General features: G+C 39.0%; 1 protein-coding gene across 1 annotated transcript in view; it reads left to right on the top strand.

Annotated features, from left to right (window-relative positions):
* Positions 1 to 20869, top strand: part of Fras1 (Fraser extracellular matrix complex subunit 1) — a 272346-nt gene that overhangs the window by 58646 nt on the left and 192831 nt on the right. The window contains exons 15-19 of the mRNA XM_090343975.1: positions 1514 to 1654; positions 2730 to 2870; positions 5101 to 5277; positions 14246 to 14386; positions 18035 to 18178. Coding sequence (XP_090200101.1) covers positions 1514 to 1654; positions 2730 to 2870; positions 5101 to 5277; positions 14246 to 14386; positions 18035 to 18178 — 744 coding nt within the window. The remainder of the gene's footprint in view (positions 1 to 1513; positions 1655 to 2729; positions 2871 to 5100; positions 5278 to 14245; positions 14387 to 18034; positions 18179 to 20869) is intronic.

The raw sequence follows: 20869 nt of genomic DNA, 5'->3' as shown, positions 1-20869 counted from the left end.
TGTCTCCTCAACTCCAGAACTATTAATCCATCAACTTACTGGTCAATACCTACCCCAAACTGTACTTATGAGAATCTCCAGGCTGCTCTCCTTCTTACATTCTATGAGATGTCTAAGACAGACTCCTGGAAAGCATTTCTATTTGTCCACTCTCACATGCATTGTCTCTTCCCTCTCCTTGATTCAACCCCTAATCATCCTGTTCCCTGAACATGGCTGTTCCAGCTGGGCCCCCAGATCTTCTTCTTCCTGCAAATTACTTTCCAGGAAAAAGTCAAAGTGATCATTCTTATTACAAATTCAGCGATGTTTCTAGTCTGATTAAAACTGTTGGAGCTTGCAAAGAATTCAAAAGATGAGAATCTTGATAGTGTCCAGTTGATTTGAATTTCAGGTATCAAGTGGGAATGACTTCCATAAGATGAGAACCTACAAATCAAATAATTGCCATGGGTGTTCCATATCTAGTGCTTTCCATTTCTGTAACTCAAGAAGAACGGTTTCCTTTACAATCTAGCCTCTTCCTAGGTTCTGTTCCCTGGCTTACTTCAGTGTTTCATCCTGGACAACATTCCAGTCAATGTGGGCTGGTCTGGCTTACTTTTTTTCATATATTTTTATTGTAATTAATAGAAGGGTTACATTATGTTCACCAGGTAGAAGGTGTATTACTTATAAACATTGATACCCTTTCTCATGTCTGGCGTACTTTTTAAGACACTGAGCCAGTAGTTCTTTCTCTGAGTTCTTTATTGATTTTTTTTGCCTTTTACTTTCTATACATGTAAATCATGTAGGTTTATGTATTGTATATAAAATATATGACTATATATTATGCTTGTACAGACTGATCTGGATAACAATTTTGACATTTCTACTATTACTTCTTTTCTTTCTATTGGGTTAATAGGCTACTTAAAACTAAAAATGAAGTTAATTTGATTTTTGTGTTTATACCATTGAGCACATAAGATTTTTGGAGGTAAGGTAAACCAATAAGTGAATGACTATATCCTGGAAGTGTATATGAAATTAAATGGTTTTACTAAATTGTATGTAGTATAATTGTGCTTAGTCAAACCTTGAATTTCTGAATTTTCTCTTTAAATGGATTGAACAAAGGATAATTGGAACATACTTTAACTAAAATTATCCATTATTTATCAGAAATTTAAATTAAACTGAATAGCTAGTGCTTTTATTTGATAAATCTGACAGCCTCACCTGTAAGGCTATTTTAATCTTAAATCCCACATTAAATTGGATATGCTGGTGGGTGTGCCTGAGAGTATTCATTATTTTTAGCTCAATTAATAATTTCTCAGTTCTTTCTGTGTAAACAGAGAGCACAGAGTTCTTTGAAATTGGAAAGGGAGGAGTCAGAAGTCTGTAGGATAGACAGAGGTAGCCATTGATTGCTTTATTGAGTCCAGCTGCGAACATGGTGAAGCATGGGATTCACAAATTCTGTTCTCACTGTTGTCTTTCTCTTTTGGGTTTTCTTCCCCTTTAGCTTGTGACCAATCTTGTAAAAGTTGTGGCCCCAGTAGCTCCAGATGTCTCACCTGTACTGAGAATACCTTGTTGCATGATGGTAAATGCATTTCTGAATGCCCTAGAGGGTTCTATGCTGGTGCCACTGGCCGATGCAAAGGTAAGGGGTGCATCATCATCATCATCATCATCATCATCATCAAAACTCAGTGAATGGATGGAATAAGGACAGATGGAAAATACTAAAAGGGGTGACATAGTTTAAAATGAAACCTCTTTGTTCAACTATTTAAAAGTAATAAATAAATAAACTAAAACATTGTGTAGGTGTTAGATGCCACTTGTGCTATATGCTTCTCAACTGAGAATTTGTGTATGTGTAGTGGGAAAGTGCTACTTCAAAAGAGGTACTTTTTATGATAGAACCTATGTATATTTGCTTTGTGAGTTGGTGTTACAGGAATGAGAGTTCTATGGGTCGATTCCCAATTACTCACGTGACTGAATGAAGGGTTTACACTTTTCAATCATCGTTGGAGATCATTTGGTCCATTTGAAATGTCAAGAACATATTTGGCATCTAGCCCTGTATGCTTCTAAACCATCACTGAACTTGTAAATGTCACTTCTGTGATGATAGAACCACCGTGGTTGTTCTTCTGAAATACACACAAGAGAGTTCATCCCTTCTGTTTAGGGGCTATTAGAGTTAAGTATATGGACCCATCTCTCCTTATCAACCAACCTCCTTTGTCAACATTGTTTATCACTTCCAATTCAACCCTATTCCTCCCAGTTCTCATTCTATATCTCCTTTATTCCACTAGCTCCTGACCACTGTCCTCTAGATCCTTCCTCCTTCATCTGAGTCCTTTAGATTCAAAGAGATCCCAGTGGGCACACAGGGCCAAACAGGGAATATGCATCCCTGACATTGGCTTGTGGAATAGTCAGATACCTTTTTTATAGTAATGTCATTCTTAGAACCCTAGAATGTCAATGACAGAAGTATCCTAAATTATGATCCATCTGGTCACTCACTGTTTATTCAAAGGTGGCCTGGTAGGACAATGTGGATAAGAGGTAGATGAGAGGTAACGTAGGCAATTCTGGAAGCACAACTGCTCATGACTCATCTTTTCTTTGATGATAATAATGCCTTGAGATCTTTACAGTGCCATAGAAGCCAGCCAGGAAATGAGCTCTGTACTTAATTCCCCTCACTGTTTTCTCAGTTTGTCACAACTCATGTGCCAGCTGTTCTGGACCGGCAGTCTCCCACTGTACAGCCTGCACCCATCCCCAGGTTCTGCATGAAGGTTACTGTCTGCCCAGCTGTGGAGAAGGTTTCTATTCTCACCATGGAGTTTGCAAAGGTAGTGTTACTCTCATTGTCCTTCTTGAGGGATTGTCCTATATCAAGGACATAGATTGATATTTTTACAATAATGTTGCTTCTTTCTCAGTGCAGACTTTTTCCCTAGTGGGTCTGTCTTTAATGGCTATGTACACATGACAGTTAGCCATATGTATGGATATCTGTGTCGGTATCTTTGGGCTCAAAATCCATGGATTCAACTAACTGAAGATCAAAAATATTTATAAAACTCCAGTTGCCAATGGCTTATACCTAGTGACTCAAAACATTGATATCAAGAGCATCTCAGTTTGAGGCCAGGAAAGTTCAAAAACTCTCATCTCAAAAGAAGCTGCGTGTGGTAGCACAGGCCAATTATTACAATATAGAAGGAAGTAGAAATAGGAGGAGGGTTGTCTAGGCTGGTAGGGTGTAGGAATTGAGAGGGGAAAAGCAAGATCTTAGAAATAATCAGAACAATAAAAGAATGGGACATGACCAGGAAGTAGACTTTCTACTTGGCATGCACAAAACCTGGAGCTCAAATCTCAATACCAAGGGGAGGGGAAGTAGAGAATGTAAAATACTACAGAAATTTCCAACAAGAGCAAAACTTGAACTGACTACCTACTAAATACTATGCTGAATCCACGCATGTGATGTGTTAACATGGGTGTTGCACTAGATAAAATAATTAATCCAGAGGTGATTTAAATATACAAGAGAATGTATGTGGGTTGTATGCAAACTTTATGCATCTCGTAGAGGAGACCTGATTATCTACAATCAAGGGACAACTGTACATGCATTTTTCGTTGCATTAATTTTGTGAAGGAATATTCTGAATACAAAATCATCCTGTATGAAAATATTCAAAATTTCAGGATTTTTCTGCCCATTCTTTTTGGGAGTATCATTTCCTTTCCTAAGATTAAAGCAGAACTCTTATTTTCTACTTTCTCTACTTTCCAAGCACTGTTCATGTTTTCCCAATCTTTGGTTTGATTTTCCCTGAAGAACTTTTTTGTTAATGATGCTGAAAGCAAACTGGGAGCGACTAATATTGTTTCTAAACTGAATAAAATGGAAGATCTTAAACTGCCAAAGCTCTGTACTCCATGTGAGAAAGAGGAGGATAACAGTGTTTGAGTCTTTTCAAAGTAGAATATCAGGGCAAACACCTTGATGCTTTAATTAAGTGAAATTAATTGAGATTTCTTTGTACATAGCATATCAAAGAGTAGTTACAAGAAAACTGTTTAGAATATTAGAGCTTCAGTGAAGTTTCTTCAGGACTTTGTGCTTATCAAAAAGTACTCTACTACCTGAGCAATGCTTCTAGTCCTGGAATAAATACTTTGTAAGAGAAAATTTTAAAAATCTTTTGGAAAACAGGAGAATTAATTGTATCAAAATGTGGGCCTGGACTGGTTTGATGACAGTATTTGGTTTTGATTTGCATCTGTTACCAAGGAAAACAAAATACTATAATAGACTGTGAAATAGTCATTGCTACTCAAAAGAGAACTCTTCTAGTACAGTGCTTATGGCTCACGCCTGTAATCCTAGCTACTTAAAAGGCTGACATGTGAGGATTACAGTTTAAAGACAGCACAGGTGGGGAAGTCCTTGGGATTCTTTATCCCTAATTAGTTACCTAAAGCAAATGAGAAGCAAAAAAGTTTAGGAAAACTGGGTAGGCCCTGAGTTCAAGCTGTAGGGCTGACACCAAAAAAAAAGAAAGAAAAGAAAAAGATTCTTTCTTACCTGGAATGTCAATCTTTCCCCCAAACAAATTCTAAGAGGAATCTGTTTCCTTGATGTCTTCACAGCGAATGATGGGTGAACATAACAGATAGTAACAAAAGCTGATGTTGTAAGAGATACACTAATGGCCTTCATACAAATACATCTGAAAATCCCCAGCCAAGGAGATATGTCAAATCATCATTCAGTGAAGGTAGTTCTCTGGAGAGCAAAGTCAGTGGTGTATAGTTCACTGTGTTTGGTTGTGGTCCAGCCTGCCTAACTCTCACAGGACCTGAGAGATAAGATTCCTTGCTTGACCTTCACTTTTCCACTCACAAACACGATCAGAATACTGTGCGTTTTGGAATAAAATAGAAAAATCAGACTCTTGACAGCACACATCTGGCAAACTTTTCTAAGCAGTTTTGACGTAAGAGGATCTCCTGTTGGTTTCAACATGTGTTTGATCTTTGGATTGCTTTCTGTATTTTATCCCTCAGCTTGTCATGCCTCCTGCCAGACTTGTGTGGGTCCTGAGCCCTCTCACTGTACCACATGTAGGAAGCCAGAGGCAGCATTGCAGGTGGAGCAGCATGCTGGGGCAGACATACCCTCTGGCGATTGTCTGTCCCAGTGTAAAGCCCGGTTCTACCTGGAGAGCACTGGACTGTGTGAACGTGAGTATGCTTTGATGAGAGAAGATGCTAAGGAGCTTGTTGGAAAATCTCAATTATTATTATTGTTATTATCATTACTATTCTATATGTTATCTTTAGTTGTACCAAGAAGTTTCAATTCAACATGTCAACTTATGAACAGGATACATCTTGATAAATGTCACCCCTTACATCATTCTCCCTCATTTCTCCCAATCCTACCCATCCCCTCCATTTTCCTAGTTGCATTTTAATATATGTACATTGACTGCTATGACTGAATTCTCCTACCCTATCTCTCTTCCTCTACCTACCCATTTCCCCCCAGCCTCGCTTAACCACACCCTTTCTATCCTCTTCATCCCCTCAGGTACCGACATCCTGATGTTCATTTTGTTAGCCTGTGTGTTGTTCAAAATAGTTCCATCATTGGAATTCTCCCTGCATGCACCATTCTTTAGTTAATGCATTTGTGTACATGTGCATATGACTCTGTATAAGCTTACATATGTATTTATAAATTAGAGTTAACTTTTACTGTATAAGCTTACATATATATTTATAAATTAGAGCTAACTTCTACATATGAGAGAACACGTGCATTCTTTGTGTCTCTGGGTCCGATTTGTTTTACTTAGCATAACTTTTTTTCCAGGCCCATCTGTTTCTTTACAGATGATGGAATATAATTTTTCCTGGTGGATTAAGCAATAGATGGTGTGTCTTTTCTCATAAGAAGGTTCCAGGGTGTTTGTGGCTGATGCAGGGGTCCAGCATGCAAAGGGGGGGCTCCACTGTCCTCCCACTCTTCAGTAGACCTTCACCATTCATAATCGTGTGCTTAGAAGATCCAAAGAGAAATTTTTTTCAGAGTCTGTATGAGGTAGTTAAGGAAGACCCGGAGCACATTAGAAAATTCTGCTTCTTATCTTTTTTTTTTTTAAAATTTGCTACTCTAAATAGGAATTGTTCCCTCCAGGGAAAAATCTGGATTAACATTAAAATTTAACAGCTTTTCCTTCCATTCACTTGGTATATCAACCACAGAAATTTGATATCCTAGCTCATTTCATTCAGTTTCCATCTAGGTGAAATTCAGGTGATGAGGGGTGGTGCTCTCTTTCTGTACTAGACAGGTGCTACCTTCCTTGTACTGGAGTGATGTAACCCTCAAGTTAAATCTGGAAAAAAAGAGTATTGGTATATAAATTTCATTGAAATGCAGTATATATTCACTAAAGGAAAGTTTGAATGTGAGAAGTAGAAGGACAATTTGCCCACCACCTAATCCTGCATTCACCACTTTGCTGTAATATCTCCAAGTATTTTTTTTCCTTTTCACAGATTTGAGTGCTTATTTTTTGTGATACAACTGCAAGCATGCTGCAGATATAATTTTGTATCATACGAGCCTAGTAATTACCGTGGCTTCAGTTTCACACCAGAGTATATCGTCCCACAGAAATGCTGGATTTTAATCAGTTCAAAAGATACCAGCCATAGAGTACAGCCTGAGATAGTCAGAAATTTGAGAAATTGGAAAACAGATGTAGGCCATTCGCTTGAGTTTCAGTGAGTCTTCACAATCAAATTCCTTCTACAAAGGCTTTTATTCCTTTGGGTCAGGATCAAGATAGTAGGTATATAAAAGTGCCTGGTAAATTCAAATTTCCCATTCCCAAAAGGTGTGAATCTCAATCTATAGGCTCTGCTCTTGTAAGGGGTGGTCACTTGCTCTCAGAGAGGCAGAAACTAGGGTCTTGATGTGGGGTGTGGGTGGATCACTGTTCTCCTGACCCAGATTGGCATTCATTGCTCAGACTCTGTGGTCCCAGAAGCCCCTGGGAATACAAGGCAGCCCGAGTTAAATATCTTTGCTATCAGGTTATGAATGTCACTGCATGACACTGTGAAGGTCACAGCTGCTTAGTAGAGGCAATGCAGGTGTCGGTCTCTTCTGTGTGGGTGGAGGAGGATGGCATACTAATGCTGCAGAGTTGGGGTATCTTAAATTCAAGACACTACCTTTGGCAAAAAGGAGGTTTTTTTTTTTTTTTTGAGGGTTGCTTAATGTAGGCATCATTTCAAATGGATTAGAATCTAATCCCTCAGGAATGGCCTAATTATGGTCAGATGTGAGAAGATAGGATTGACCTCTTCAGTCCCTTGTAGCCCCATGATTTTATGCTTGTTAACATATTATTTATTAGGTATCATGCATATAGCTGTCTACTCACATTTATTAGCAAATCCCTATACAATCTGCACGAGGTAGGATATTTTACTCAATTTGCATGTGATGAGAATGTGGCAGAAAGAGGTTAATTGAGTTGCCCAAGATTCCACTGGGAAACTGAGTGTGACTACCAATTGTTTCCAGCCTCGCCTGAGTTCTGAGAGTGTTGATTGATGTACTTTCTGTCACTTGTTCTGTATCTCTGGAAACCTACGCCTTCCTGCAATCTGTTCCATTTTCAATTCTGCTAAAGTGTTGTCTATGAAATCAGGCTAGAGACCCTGGGAGATTGCATGGAGCTCTGCTTCCCAGAGCTTCCCTCCCACAAAACTCTGGCCTTTCTGCAATACTCTTTGAAAGGTTGTAGAGGCAGAGGGGTGTGTGTGTGTGTGTGTTTGTGTGTGTGTGTGTGTGTGTGTGTGTGTGTGTGTGTGTATTTGAAAGTTTTATTTTTTAATAGAAACTGATCTCAAGTGCTTTTTTTATAAAATAAAAGGGAGAGAAAAAACTGCTTTCTGAAACTTTCTCTTTCTTTCTTGGAGCTGCATCTGAGCGAATAGATATTACTATAGCTAATGAAAGTGAAAGGCAAATGCATTACTTGAAGAAGTAATTTGCCCTAAGACTGTTGGGGTATCAGAAGTTATTATAAAAGTCTTTATTTTTAGCTATATGACACAATTCAGAAAAATGTCTAGCACATTTAGTGCAATAATATTCAAGATATTTACATTAAAATTCAAATCTTTTAACAACAAATATATATGTAACATTCATATATAATATGAATGCATATGTGTATAATATACATATATATATATATTTAACAATTAGTGGCCCCAAAGACACTGTCTTTTGGAAGCTCTCTATAGTCTGTATTAATTCCTGATCCCTTACACAATATTGATTATACTTTGGGTGCCAGACACTTTTAGAAACAGTGGAAATTGTAGTCACTGAGTTGGATGAAAATTTGAGTCATGGAACAAGACTGAATGATTGAATCAATGCATAACAATAGCAACACATCCTTTGGTATCCCTCAGATGGTGGTCTGTTCTAGAAGGTATGATTGAGACAATGGATGGGCTGAGAGAGCTCAAAAATAAGAAGAGTTCTGCAGAGCTGATCACTTCCAACAATAGAGTGTAATTATGTTTCTTTTTCCTGTGGCCTGTTGAGTTCCAAAGTAAGGCTAGAATGACTGGTACCACGGGGGTCTTTTCTACTTGTGAAAAATTATTTGGATCCTTTTTTGGTCATCAACTAAGATCATGCATGCTTATTAAATATCAGCATTTAGCCGTTGCTAAATGATGGATTTTAGTAATTTCATTGTGACTTGTCTTTATCTGTTTCGGATTTCACTAGCAGTGGAAGATTTAAGCTTCTTAATGAAGAAAGGGAAAAGAAACACCCATCAGTACCCTTCTTCAATGTAATTAAACAAATTACAAATAAATTAAGGGAAACCCCCACCCTCCAACACAACATCAATAACATGTCCTTTATGTTGTCGTGAGGCCTCATCTACCATTCTTCCTGCCCTCTGTAATTAGTCTGAACCGAAAGGGGACCCAGTAGGAATCTAATAAGGAAGTTAGAGATGGTGGCTAATGCATTCTAATGTACCATCTCTAAAATTTTATTCTGTTTTTCTAAATATAGATCCTTCCTTCTTTTTGCTGCACTACGGCCTTGCAATTTAACTTCAAGCCAGGCCAATTAGTGGTACATCTTTGCCACCATTAAACACACTGGCATTTGTGACTAGGCTGGCTGGTAGCAAAGCTAGGAAGATTAGATTAGCCACGTCATTGCTCTGATTCCATGGCAGGTTAACGATGGACTCTTTCAAATTCCTCTTCGTGTCGCAAAAGAATGAGAGCAGTTACAATTAGAGAGAAATTGAAGATTTTTGTTTTTAAACATGAACTTGATACCACAATAATGAATTTTACTTTCATAGTGTCTAATTTATTACCTCAGAAGTGATGTGATTTTGACAAAGAACACACAGAGCATAAACATTCTGGCAACATCCCTCTTCCTATCAGTGCATTTTCTTTCTTCTTAGGATAGAACTTTGCTCAGTCAGGTAAACATTAGGGAAATTTCAAATTTTTATAAGCTTTCTTCGTGTTTAGTCTTGAAGATAGTTTGCTTTCTCAGGATAAGTTTTAACATTTTTTTTTCAGTCTTGAATACAGTTTGCTTTCTCAGGATGAGTCTTACCATACAGGACAAAATTGCACAATGTTGATATTGATCTAATACCATTTGTTAAAAGAAATTTACCAGTTATTTTTGTCTATTCATGAATTTGCCTTAGGCGAACAAAGAGAAATAAAGTATCCTGCATGCGTTTTGATCTATTTCTTTGTTGCTAAAGGCCTCAAGGCAGAGTGTTAATTAAAGAAATAAATGAGCGGGAACCTGCCTAGACAACTTAAGAATATGGCCTCATTTATGAAGTTAGGATCCCCTTACAGTAATTGAATTAAACACAGATTTCATATCAAACAACAGTCTTTGGTATAGTCCTGGAAGTGCTGGCCTAAGCTATAGAAATCTGTACTTTTTGTTAACTTCCAATCCTTTTAGCTTTCCTCTTCTTGCTTTGGAACATGGGATAAGAACATGAAGAAGATAGAGATCATGCTTCAGGGAAAGTGCTCAAGCTGGAGAGATGATTGATAAGTCTTTGAAAACACATTGTATTATGTTGAAGGACAGGAGCAAGTACAAAGGATAGAGAAATAGCACAAAGACCAGCTCTCTAAGAGAGATAGAGAGGATTGGTCGGTAGGGGCGATGTCTAAGCTTACACTAGTAAAAAGGTGGGGCAGGACACTCGGGTCAAATGCACAGACAGTGATAGGGCATGGCATTTAGAGAAGCATAGAGGGTCCGCCATTTTTGCATTACAAAGACCAGTGCATACTGGAGGCATGATACTGGAGACAGGAGGAGGAGGCCTATAATAAAATGCTTTATGGACTGAGTCCACAGTTTACACTGTTGGTATTGATTGAACACTAACAGATTAGAAGTGGGAGGATAATTTTCTTAATTTACATTTCATAAATATCTCATAAATATCATTTTATAAATATCCTAGGACACCCATAAACACCATCTAGAAGCCTTCCCTAGGCAATAGATTTCAGGCATTGGGGTGGAAGGAAAAGGCCAGATCTGCATGTATGATTTGGAGACTCACCAGCATGAAAGATTGAATGAGTTACCTGAGCATGAGAAGTAGAAGGGCCGAGGGTAGCATTTTGGGAAGTCCTAATGTTTATCATATGGACTGAGAAAGAGGCTGAAGAAAATTTCAAAGACAAAAGAGCTAGGTGGGTTCAATGCCAGTGTCTGCATCCCTGGCCTTTCCCCTCAACAAACCTCTCACATCCTTGCTGCCCATTCATTTTGTGTATAGAAAGTCTCAAATGAAGTTTCTGACATGCCAGTGACAGGGATTATAAGAGGCACGGTGGGAATTACAGAAGTGAAGGTGTGAGTTTCTCTATTAAAAGAGAAACTAATTGAAGGCTGTGTTGGAGAAAATATCAGGACTATTGTGTGATCATTAAAGGGGGAGGATATAAGAAGGAAAAGGAAGACAGAAAGGGGAGATTTTTTATTTTGTTTAACTTCACTCATCAATTTTACTCCATTTCATCCCAGGGCCATATATCCTGAAGGATATCTCTATCCTATTTTGAAAGAAGACTACCTCAAAAATTGCTCTTGACACAAGAAGCCATGAAATTCTATATGATATGAAAGTAGGGGTATAGGGCCACTTTCTGTACCATTGAAAAGAAAAGAGAAATAGTATCAATTGTTTGAAGTTAAAATGGAAAGGAAAAGAGTGAGCAAGAAATTGCATCATTTTTGCTTGCATCGGGTTGAGTGGACATAACAGCCAGCTAAGGACTCTTTAAATGTGGACACTTTCAGTGCCTAGATAGATCAGTTTCCTTTTCAAAAATATATATTCTGCCATCAAGTGGAAAGACTGTCTCTAAAAGTGTTGTATTATGAGGGGGAATTATTCATAAAACTTCTTTCAAATGTCTTCCATAGATGCTCTATAATGGAGTTAGTCTTCCTTGAAGGATGTTAGACTTCAGACAGAACTAACGCTATGAAGTCAGCTTCTATGGAATGATCAAGCCTAATAAAAGTCACTGAAATCATGTAGATATTTCCCAAACCAGTACAACGTCTAACTGGCATTCTTTTAAAGATGCAAATGCATATCTCTGGAATTATAGAATTTTGCACAGAAAAAAAAGGGAATGAAGGAATTTTTACTCAGCATTTCCTAGCCCTGACCAGCTTGTTAACTACTTGGTTCTTGCCCATTGCTTAATGAAGGCAATTCCAACATTGACCTTGGTGATGTTTTGTGGATATTTCATTTGATTATTTTGCTAGTCCTGGGGCTTGAATTCAGAGCCTGGGCATTATCCTTGAACTTCTTCAAGGCTAGAGCTCTACCATTTGAGCTACAGCACCCATTCCTGCCTTTTTCTCTGTGTATGTGGCACCAAGGAATCAAACCCAGGGCTTTGTGCATGCCAGACAAGCATTCTACTGCTAGGCCATGCTCCTGGCCCTCTATAGATCTTTCTAAAATTGAGCCAGTGGCCAAGAGCCATCCTCTTGGACAATTTGGTCTACCAATCTTCCAGCTCATTTACTTTGCTTCCCTTTTTATCAAACAGTAAGTTTTATTCACATTGAGCCTGGCTGTCATATTGACTGCTTGACCAAATTGAATTAACCAAAACATGCTTGTGCTTATAATGCATTAATTTATCTTTCTAAAGTTTTTAAATCCATAGTGATACATTTTTATTTCCTATTAAGGAGGTGTAACAGAGAGGGCTAGGTGTATATTTATATGTTTAAGTGTATAGAAAATCTTACGTTAAAGCAATGTTTTTTGGACTGTAATTTAACTGTTTTGTGAAATATTGCCACCAGAGGCACCCTTTTCATCTTGTATTATACATATCTTAAGTGTTTAGGTATATACTTTTATTTCTTTTAAACTTCACTTTACTGATTCCATCTTCTTTCTAGAAGATTCTGGGAAGTCTCAGGAAAATATTCCTGTGATCTACCTTAACAGAAAAGTTTATAAAAACAATCTTGTCAAGGCAAGGACATGAACATAGGTATTGGTCTCATCTTGGGAGCAAGCACTGAGGCATCCGGCACTGATGTTAATCTTGTAGGTGTTGAGTGATGGTGACATGATCTTAGGGGTGGGGCCTAGGCTAGAATGCTTGGGACAATAACCTTGTACTAACCAGTGAAAGTAGTAGATAGTTAACCAGAACTAATGGAGCAGATGTCCTAGCTGAATACTAGCTACTATAAAAGGTGGTATATATGGTATATATTTTTAAAATTAGGGATTAGTAGTAGATTTTATTGGGGTCTTCTAAGTCTGTTGATTTATATGTCCTCCGGGTACTTAATAGATGAAGCAGGAAGTGACTCAAAATGGGTGGCTCTACAATTTGGTGGATCTTGTTTTTGAGGCAGAATATGGCCAACGGATGCAGGGAATGGGTCCCTGGGCTTTGTCTTATTCAGTAGAACAACTGTGACTTAGCATGTAAGTGGGGAGTATTAGAAATGTGGGCACTGATTGGTTAGATTGCAGTATGAAGCACTCCCAAGCAATCATCTCCTATCTATAGTAATCTAGCCCTGGGGAGGGGCATTCTCTCCAGGACTAGCATTGTACTGTGTATCACTTAGAAACAGAGTAGATAAAATGACAGGATGAACACATTCACCATCCATGAGAAATAAGGCATTTGTCTGCCTTTAATCCTGTAAGGTCAGATGAAGGCAAACAGAGACAGTTTTCTTTTCCAAGCTGTGTTTATTTTCTTTATACTTGTCAGTACTTCTAACATGGCACTGTATGTTAACAAACAGAACTAAGATTTATTAGGGCCTTGCTATGTGTCCAGCACTATCCTAAGAATTTTTCATGCATCAGCCCAGTTAGTGTCAATAACACTGCACGCAGCATGCACCATGACTCTCTTTTATAGATGAGGAAGCAGGTGCCTGGAGAAATCACTTACTCTGTCAAGGTCACATAGAGTTTTGATTTGATGCACTGATTCTCTGCTAGTTTCTATCCCACATTCATTGTGTCCCAGCCATTGCCGGTTTATCTGTTGAAGCTAGTTTTGAATAGCTCTGAATATTGACCAGTTCTTACCATCTGGGAATGTCTAGCTTCTATCATAAAGTAGAAAGCACATAAACCTTTTGGAGTTGTTAGATAGAGCTCTACCACCTCTTGGGTTTCACTTGATCTACCTGATAGGCAAGGGACACCCAGTGATAGCTTTCCCTAGGGAGATAGAGCTGTGTTTGCAGCTTCCTGTTCTTTATTCCATTTTCTCTGAGAATCGGAACTTGGGAAGAAAGAAATGTATGACTCTATAAAAGAATGTGTGTGTGTGTGTGTGTGTGTGTGTGTGTGTGTGTGTGTGTGTGTGTGTGTTTATTTGTATCCTTCCTCTGGCTTCCAGAAGTTCTTGCTTTGAAAGAAATAATCATTTGAGAAATTATAAAAGCTTCATGTTCTGTTGTTTGGAAGACCAAGTGAACATCATATTCCAACCTGGCATGTTAACAGGAGAGACAGAGCCGTTGCATGCTGCATGTGGGGCTTTACTGACATTCCCCTCTGCTTTGTCTTTCTCCCAGCTTGCCACCAGTCCTGTCTCATGTGTTCTGGAAAGAGTTCCCAGAACTGCACAGTTTGCCAATCTTCTCGTGTGCTGTTGGATGGGTTCTGCCTCTCTCAGTGCCCTGAGGGCTACTTTAACCAGGAAAGTAGTTGCACAGGTGAGTATGTAACATGCTGGGACAGAGTCCCTATTCCTGTGTTTTCTCTGCACAATGTATTCCGACATTGTAATTAGAAACCTTGTCATACCAGGAACTGGGGTAGGGCTGTAAATGCTTCAGTTCAATTTGGCAGGTGTAAAAAATACAGAGGAAGAAGAATGAATGAAATGCTCTTCTTCCAGTAGGGATGTAGGTTGAAGAGGAAAATTAAAATTAGCTTTGCTCTAGAGACTAAGATATTCGAATAAACTGTGAACTGGGTTTACTTTTAGCTGGAAGACCATGTTCTAGGAAGTAAATCCCCTTGATTAAATAATGATTCTTATGTCCTTTAAGAACTTGACTTGGTTCAGCACAATTATGTGTTACTCTCGCTCTGTTTAAAGTTTAAAACTATTTTTTTCTCATTTTCACAAGAATATGTGCTCATTGTAGCAGGTTTGAAAGTTCAAACTATAAAAAAAATAAGAACTTAGGAGTTTGAAGGTCACTAATAATCCCATATTTCAAAAGCAACAACTTGTAACCCAGTAATATATGCCTTTTAGATTTACTTTTTGAGAAGCCATTACATGGTTGAGAACAAGTTAGAACTATGCATTTTATATTTATTTCTTCTAAAGCTTTAAGTCATAAGTAATTTTTGTTATATAAAAACTGTATATAAAGATATATGTATTATATATATTATATGTGGTTACTTTAAATGGTTTAATATTATTCTACCCCTTTAGCATCCCTCCTACCCATATCTTGTTCCTTTTCACAAAAGAAATGGAGGAAAGATTTGAAATTTGATACTTGAGATACTGTAGTATTCTCAGGTAGTCTTTTAATGTCTTTCCCCTTCCTCCCTCCCTCCCTTCCTCCCTCCCTCCCTCCCTCCCTCCTTCCCTTCCTTCCTTCCTTCCTTCCTTCCTTCCTTCCTTCCTTCTTTCCTCCCCCTCTTTTTCTCTCTCTCTCCTTTCCTTCCTCCCTTCTTCCCTCCTTCTCTTCTTCTCTCTAAGGTTTTCTTATAGTTATCTTAAAAAAAAAACAAATTAAGTGGCATGAAACCAGTAATTGGTCATTGTGTTTTCCAGTTGTGGGAGTTGATGGACATTTCTCTCAGGTGGCATACAGTCACCTGGGTCTGGTGAATCTCTTATTATATAAGGGACCTTAGCGGTAATTGAGCTTCCTCACAGCATAGCAGTCTCTTCAGTGTCAGCCTCTTCCTTATGAATGAATATTCCAGGAGTCCAAAATAGAAGCTGCAGCTTCTTATGATCCACCTTCAGAAGTCTCACTTTCCATTTGAAATAGGGAAGGGAAGGGGAGAAAACAAGATGACTGGGAGGGGAAACAAGGACAGAAGCATGAGAAGGAGTATCAGTGGGAGAAGTACACCCATTACCTGATGAATGTAACTGTAATCCCTCTGTACATTACCCTGACAATGATTTTTTTTTAAGTCTCACTTCTCACTTGTGGTACATGTTAGTGATTCAAGCAGCACAGCGTCGTAGGGATACGGGTGTCTCTCGTTGGGGGAATAGCTTCTGCGTGCCATGAGGGTGATGTAGATGGTGGTTGCCTTAGAGACAAGCTACTGCAGATAGGAAAGCATTTGTAAAGGACTAGGCATTTGGTACAGCTAACTGCAATTCTCAGTTTCACTTCCCAAGGCCACAGCAGAATAGAGCAAAAGGGGAGGAAGGTATCTTTCCTTTATTTTGACATCCCAGTTTAGTATATTTTTAAGAGTGCCTTGTACTTTAATAATGGAAGGGGAAATTACTAATTTAGATTAGTGTGGAGTTTTATTGGAATTGACGAAATAGTAAAACTTAAGCACCTCAATGTAGCACTATATAGGCGTGGAAAAAGACAAAACCTTCTATCCTGATTCCTATTTCATTTCCCAAAATAGATGTTTGGGGCTAGCTAACAGGACAATACTCATTTGTAATGAAATTGTATTTTATATGTCTCTGTAATCAGGTAATGTTACAAATTTATAAAATATTTAAAAAAATAAATTAACGTTTCTTAAATTCATCTAGTCTAAAATTTCAAGGAGGCATTTGGATGACCGAAGCTCAATTTTTTTTTTTTATTTCTGGAAATTTTTCCCTTTATCCAAATACCTTTTAATCTCTCTAGGCCCATGGTGAGTTGCTTTACTTTAAGTACTCTGTCAAGCTCTGCAGGCAATGGAACTGGTTTCTCTGTCATTAGAGCTGCCCTTGAAAGCTGTTTCTATCCTTAGGAGCTCTCATCAGCCCAGGCAATCTCCTTGTATAAAATCGTCTGGAGGAGGAAAAGTTCTGAGTAGCTCTAACTCTTCTCTAATCTGCAAGAAATCAGCAGATGGATGGTACTACTTGCGGCAGGCACCAGGTCTCTGGAAATATTCTCAGGAAGGATGAACTGGGTGGTAGAAAATCATTAGGAATCCACACGTATCTTTTGCTGAGCATTTTCAAATTTGAAAGGCTCAGAAATGCAGAAGGGATGATAGTGCTGTTCTTCTAAGCAGCTATTCATTTTCTTGATTGCTTTTCAAATTTATTTAATTCTTTTTAAATTTTACAACTTATCTCTCACTCACTCTCATCTCTCCTCTCTCTCCTCTGTCCTCTCCTCCCACCCCTCTCTCTCTCTCTCTCTCTCTCTCTCTCTCTCTCTCTCTCTCTCTCTCTCTCTCTCTCTCTCTCTCTCTCTCTCTCTCTCTCTCTCTGCCATTGCCAGAAACAAGAGGGTATTGGTTCTGCTTGGAATTTGTATCTGATTGCTCCCCATGTGCCTGGAGAGCAGTCATCATTCCCAGCAAGCTCTCCTCAACTCCTCTGCCTCACCTTCACCCCTTGGAATCAGGCACACTTCGACCTGCTCAGTCTTGGCAGAGAAATTCTTAAATCTCCTGCCATGCACTTACAGTTGCAGCTGTGACCTTCTTTGAGTTTTTGCTCTCCTTATCTCTAAGAGAGTGACTCACTTTTTTCTCTCCTGCAGTGCTGTGCCTCTTGTTCACTAGGTGGTTCTCTCCCTCCCCTCCCCCCCCACATAGCTTTAACATAATTTTGTCAAAGGAATTAGACTTCAGATGCAGCTTATGATAACCTCCTGAAATAGGACTTTTTTGGTTCTCATTTTAATTAAGTTTAGCTGATAAAACAGGAATGCTCTTTGGGGCCAGAGAGAGGGGGTTGGGGTGGGGGAAGAGCAGAGCTAGTAAACCACTTTAGTGAGGTAGCTTGGTCTCACTCCCCTTGTCTGTGAGGGATTTCGGGGAAATAAATGTCCCACTGTGTTTGAATCCTGGTGTTCTGGAATAGAGAAATCAAAGCGCTTATGATTCTGCTCTGTGTCTCTGCTCTATTACATCCTTATTTACACAAGTGAGGTTAGCCACCCTGATTCCTTTGGAATGTTAATTTAATGGCTCAAGTCCTTATACTTCTAGATTCCATGTTGTATTTGTGGGCAGAATTTTCATCAAGCCCAGAAATATAGTCTCTCAGTCGGGGATGGAAGTGTGTCTAACTTGCTCAGGAATCTTTAGAAGATGACTAGAGCTAGAAATGTATGGACTGCATTGTATCCTCCATGCATTTATGTGCTGAGCTGCTAATTCCAATCCTGGTTTGTTTTTCTTCCTAGAATGTCACCCAACCTGTAGGCAGTGTAAGGGGCCATTGGAGTCTGACTGTATCTCCTGTCACCCTCATGTCACTCTTTCGAATGGGCACTGCAAGACCAGCTGTAAGGAGGAGCAGTTCCTCAACCTCTTGGGATACTGTGCTGGTGAGTAAAGCCTTCCAGGAAGCTCTTCTGATCCTGTACACAAGCCCTAAGCAGTTCTTCTCTTTGTCCTTGGGGCTCAAATTTGGGGCTCTTTTTTTCTAGTGTGGGAATCCGCCTTAGTGTTCATCCTTGGCCTACAAATATCTACAGATATCTACAAATATCCTTATAGGTATTTGTGAACCCAAATGAGCTTTATAATAACACAACTCATGAAAAAAAAAACACCTTAGAATCTCCTATTAAGAACGGGTAAATGTGATACCTTTCTATGCATGTAATGACTTCATCTTAAGGTCACAAAATGTATCTGAAGATTTGCTTCCAACATGATTACCTTTTGTTCTCCTGCCTTTGCTACAGATAAGCTTTGCCAGGAGCCCAGCACAAAAGTGTAGGGAGATTAATCCATTTGTCTTGGGAGATAGAATTTTTTTTCTCATCTTTATTTTAGAACTCACATCTCAAAGAAAAAGAAAAGAAAACTTCCTAAAATTTCAGCAATATTTGAGCCATACAACATTTGTGTTGGCCTATCCATTCATAGAAGAACATGGAGAACTCTTGAGTTTCTACTAATAGTTAAGAGGCTCAAAATATGAGGGGAGACATGACTGAAGCAAAGATACTGCCCGAGCTTATTCTGAAGAGCAGAGCGTAAAGTTTGTGGATGTGTGTGTGTGTGTGTGTTTTCCTTTACCCTTTCCCCTAAGTTGTAGAGAAAATTCAGAGATCTGCTTCTTGCAGCCATTATTGTAGCTCTGAATGGCTTGAGTGGGAGGCATTACAATGACAATGGCATTTCCCATTAATGAGGATGAGAAAGGTGAACCAGCTAGGACCTGGTAGAATGTGATTTGGCTATGGGCTGGTTCTCAGACAAGGATGTTCTTGCTTGGATCATTGTGTCCACTAGGCACCTTTGGCATGGGATGGTATGGCTATCTCTTTGTCTCAACACATCAAGGCAATGTTCTAATTGTGGCAGGTGCTGCCATGGTCTAAGGTAATCCATTCCTTTTTGTACATGATCTAAAGAATAGACATTTGGGGTTAAGTTCTGTGCCCTGGGAAAATTGAGAAAATATCAAATTCGGGGCTACAGTTAAAAATGAATGGAATTCAGTGTGAATGCAAAGTCTGGAGATTGTAGGAACATTTTAGAGATAACCGAAAATAGAAGCTCAGAGCCTAGACTGAAGATGCTTCCGAGGGCTGGGGACATAGCTCAGTGGCAGAGCATATGCTCCATATTACATCCCCAGCACTGAAATTAAGGAGGAGTAACCAGAAGCCCTCCCTACCTGCGGTAGAATGTGAATCTACGGTTAGCTCTGTCAGTTGTACTCAGAAATGTTTTGAGAAGTAAGTAAATAGGAGCTAGCACTGCCTACTCCCTAAGGAGACTCTGGCAACACTAGGCAGTGACTAGTATAATTTGTAAGTGTAGCTTTCGTTTACATTTAGTTTCTGACCCTTCTTGAGGATATACAGAAGCAGCCACCCTGATAATGATAAATTTCCAGAATGATATATTAGTCAGCTTTGTATTGTGATAATGAAATACTGGTGGCAGCTAACTGATAAAGAGCCAAAGGTTTATTTAGCTCAGAATTTTGCTAGAGCGAAGGACCTGGCACTATCTTTTACTTAGTTTTGATGAAAGTTTCTCTGTCAGCTGTATCCTATCATTATGGAAGCATTACATGTGTGCCACATTGTACACTGCCAGACATGAAGTCAAAGGGAGAGATAAGGCCCCACAGTCCCCTCCAAAGGCATGTCCTAGTGACTGACGGGTGTCCTACCAGGCTAGCATAACTTCAATTACTTTTCAGTACCACCACCCTGGCAACCAGGCCTTTAAACCCAACGGAGTTTGGGGGAACCTAATTCATATTCAAGCCATGGCATATGGTAAAAGCAAAGTAGTGAACAGTTGAGGTGAACCCACTAGGCACAAGTTTCCAAGTTGCTGTGAAAGGGAGTGGGGGACAAGAGATTTTGCAGGCTACTTAAGACGAACTGAACACACAGTTAGGAAAGAGTAACTAGCATTTTATGTTTAGTAACACACACATGAAGGGATGAGACTAGAGAAGTAGCAAGGCATGGGAAGAATCATGGGGATGGAACTTAAAATATTTCTAGAAGAGCAGCAGGCACTTCAGTTACGAAGAGTGAGGTCAAGTGGACTTTCTGGGAATAGTTCCACCAGAAGGCAGGCCCAGAGGTGAAGCATAGGTGGGAGACATTTATGGCTATTAGTTATTCATCTTGATGGAAGACTATGATATTGTTGAAGACTATGGTTTAAACCATTATATATATATATATATTTAATGGCTGGGAAATCTTAATTGGAAATCAGAATGTAGAGAACTTAAAATTTCAAACCCAAAAAGACTGAACTGGATCTTGAATGCTAGCAGAGGTTTACAATGAGATGTAGCTTGATTACATGTGTATAAAGTCAAGAAATCTGCAAGTTGTGTGATAGAATGGGCTAGAGCAAGAAGAATGAACTTCAGGGAGAAGAATGGAAAGGTGGCCTCTGATCTACCCCTTTGCGATGGGTTTTGCATTTCTAATCTCTTCTGTGTGTGAACTCTTAAAATTTTATGCTGGGACATATTTTATAAATAAATGTTTATATAGGAGATTGGAAAATTTTAATGTTTAATGAGCTCT

The sequence above is a fragment of the Megascapheus bottae genome, chromosome 13 (assembly GCF_031878675.1).
Source record: "Megascapheus bottae isolate mThoBot1 chromosome 13, mThoBot2.hap1, whole genome shotgun sequence".
Taxonomy (NCBI): domain Eukaryota; kingdom Metazoa; phylum Chordata; class Mammalia; order Rodentia; family Geomyidae; genus Megascapheus; species Megascapheus bottae.
This window is presented reverse-complemented; position numbering and strand designations above follow the sequence as displayed.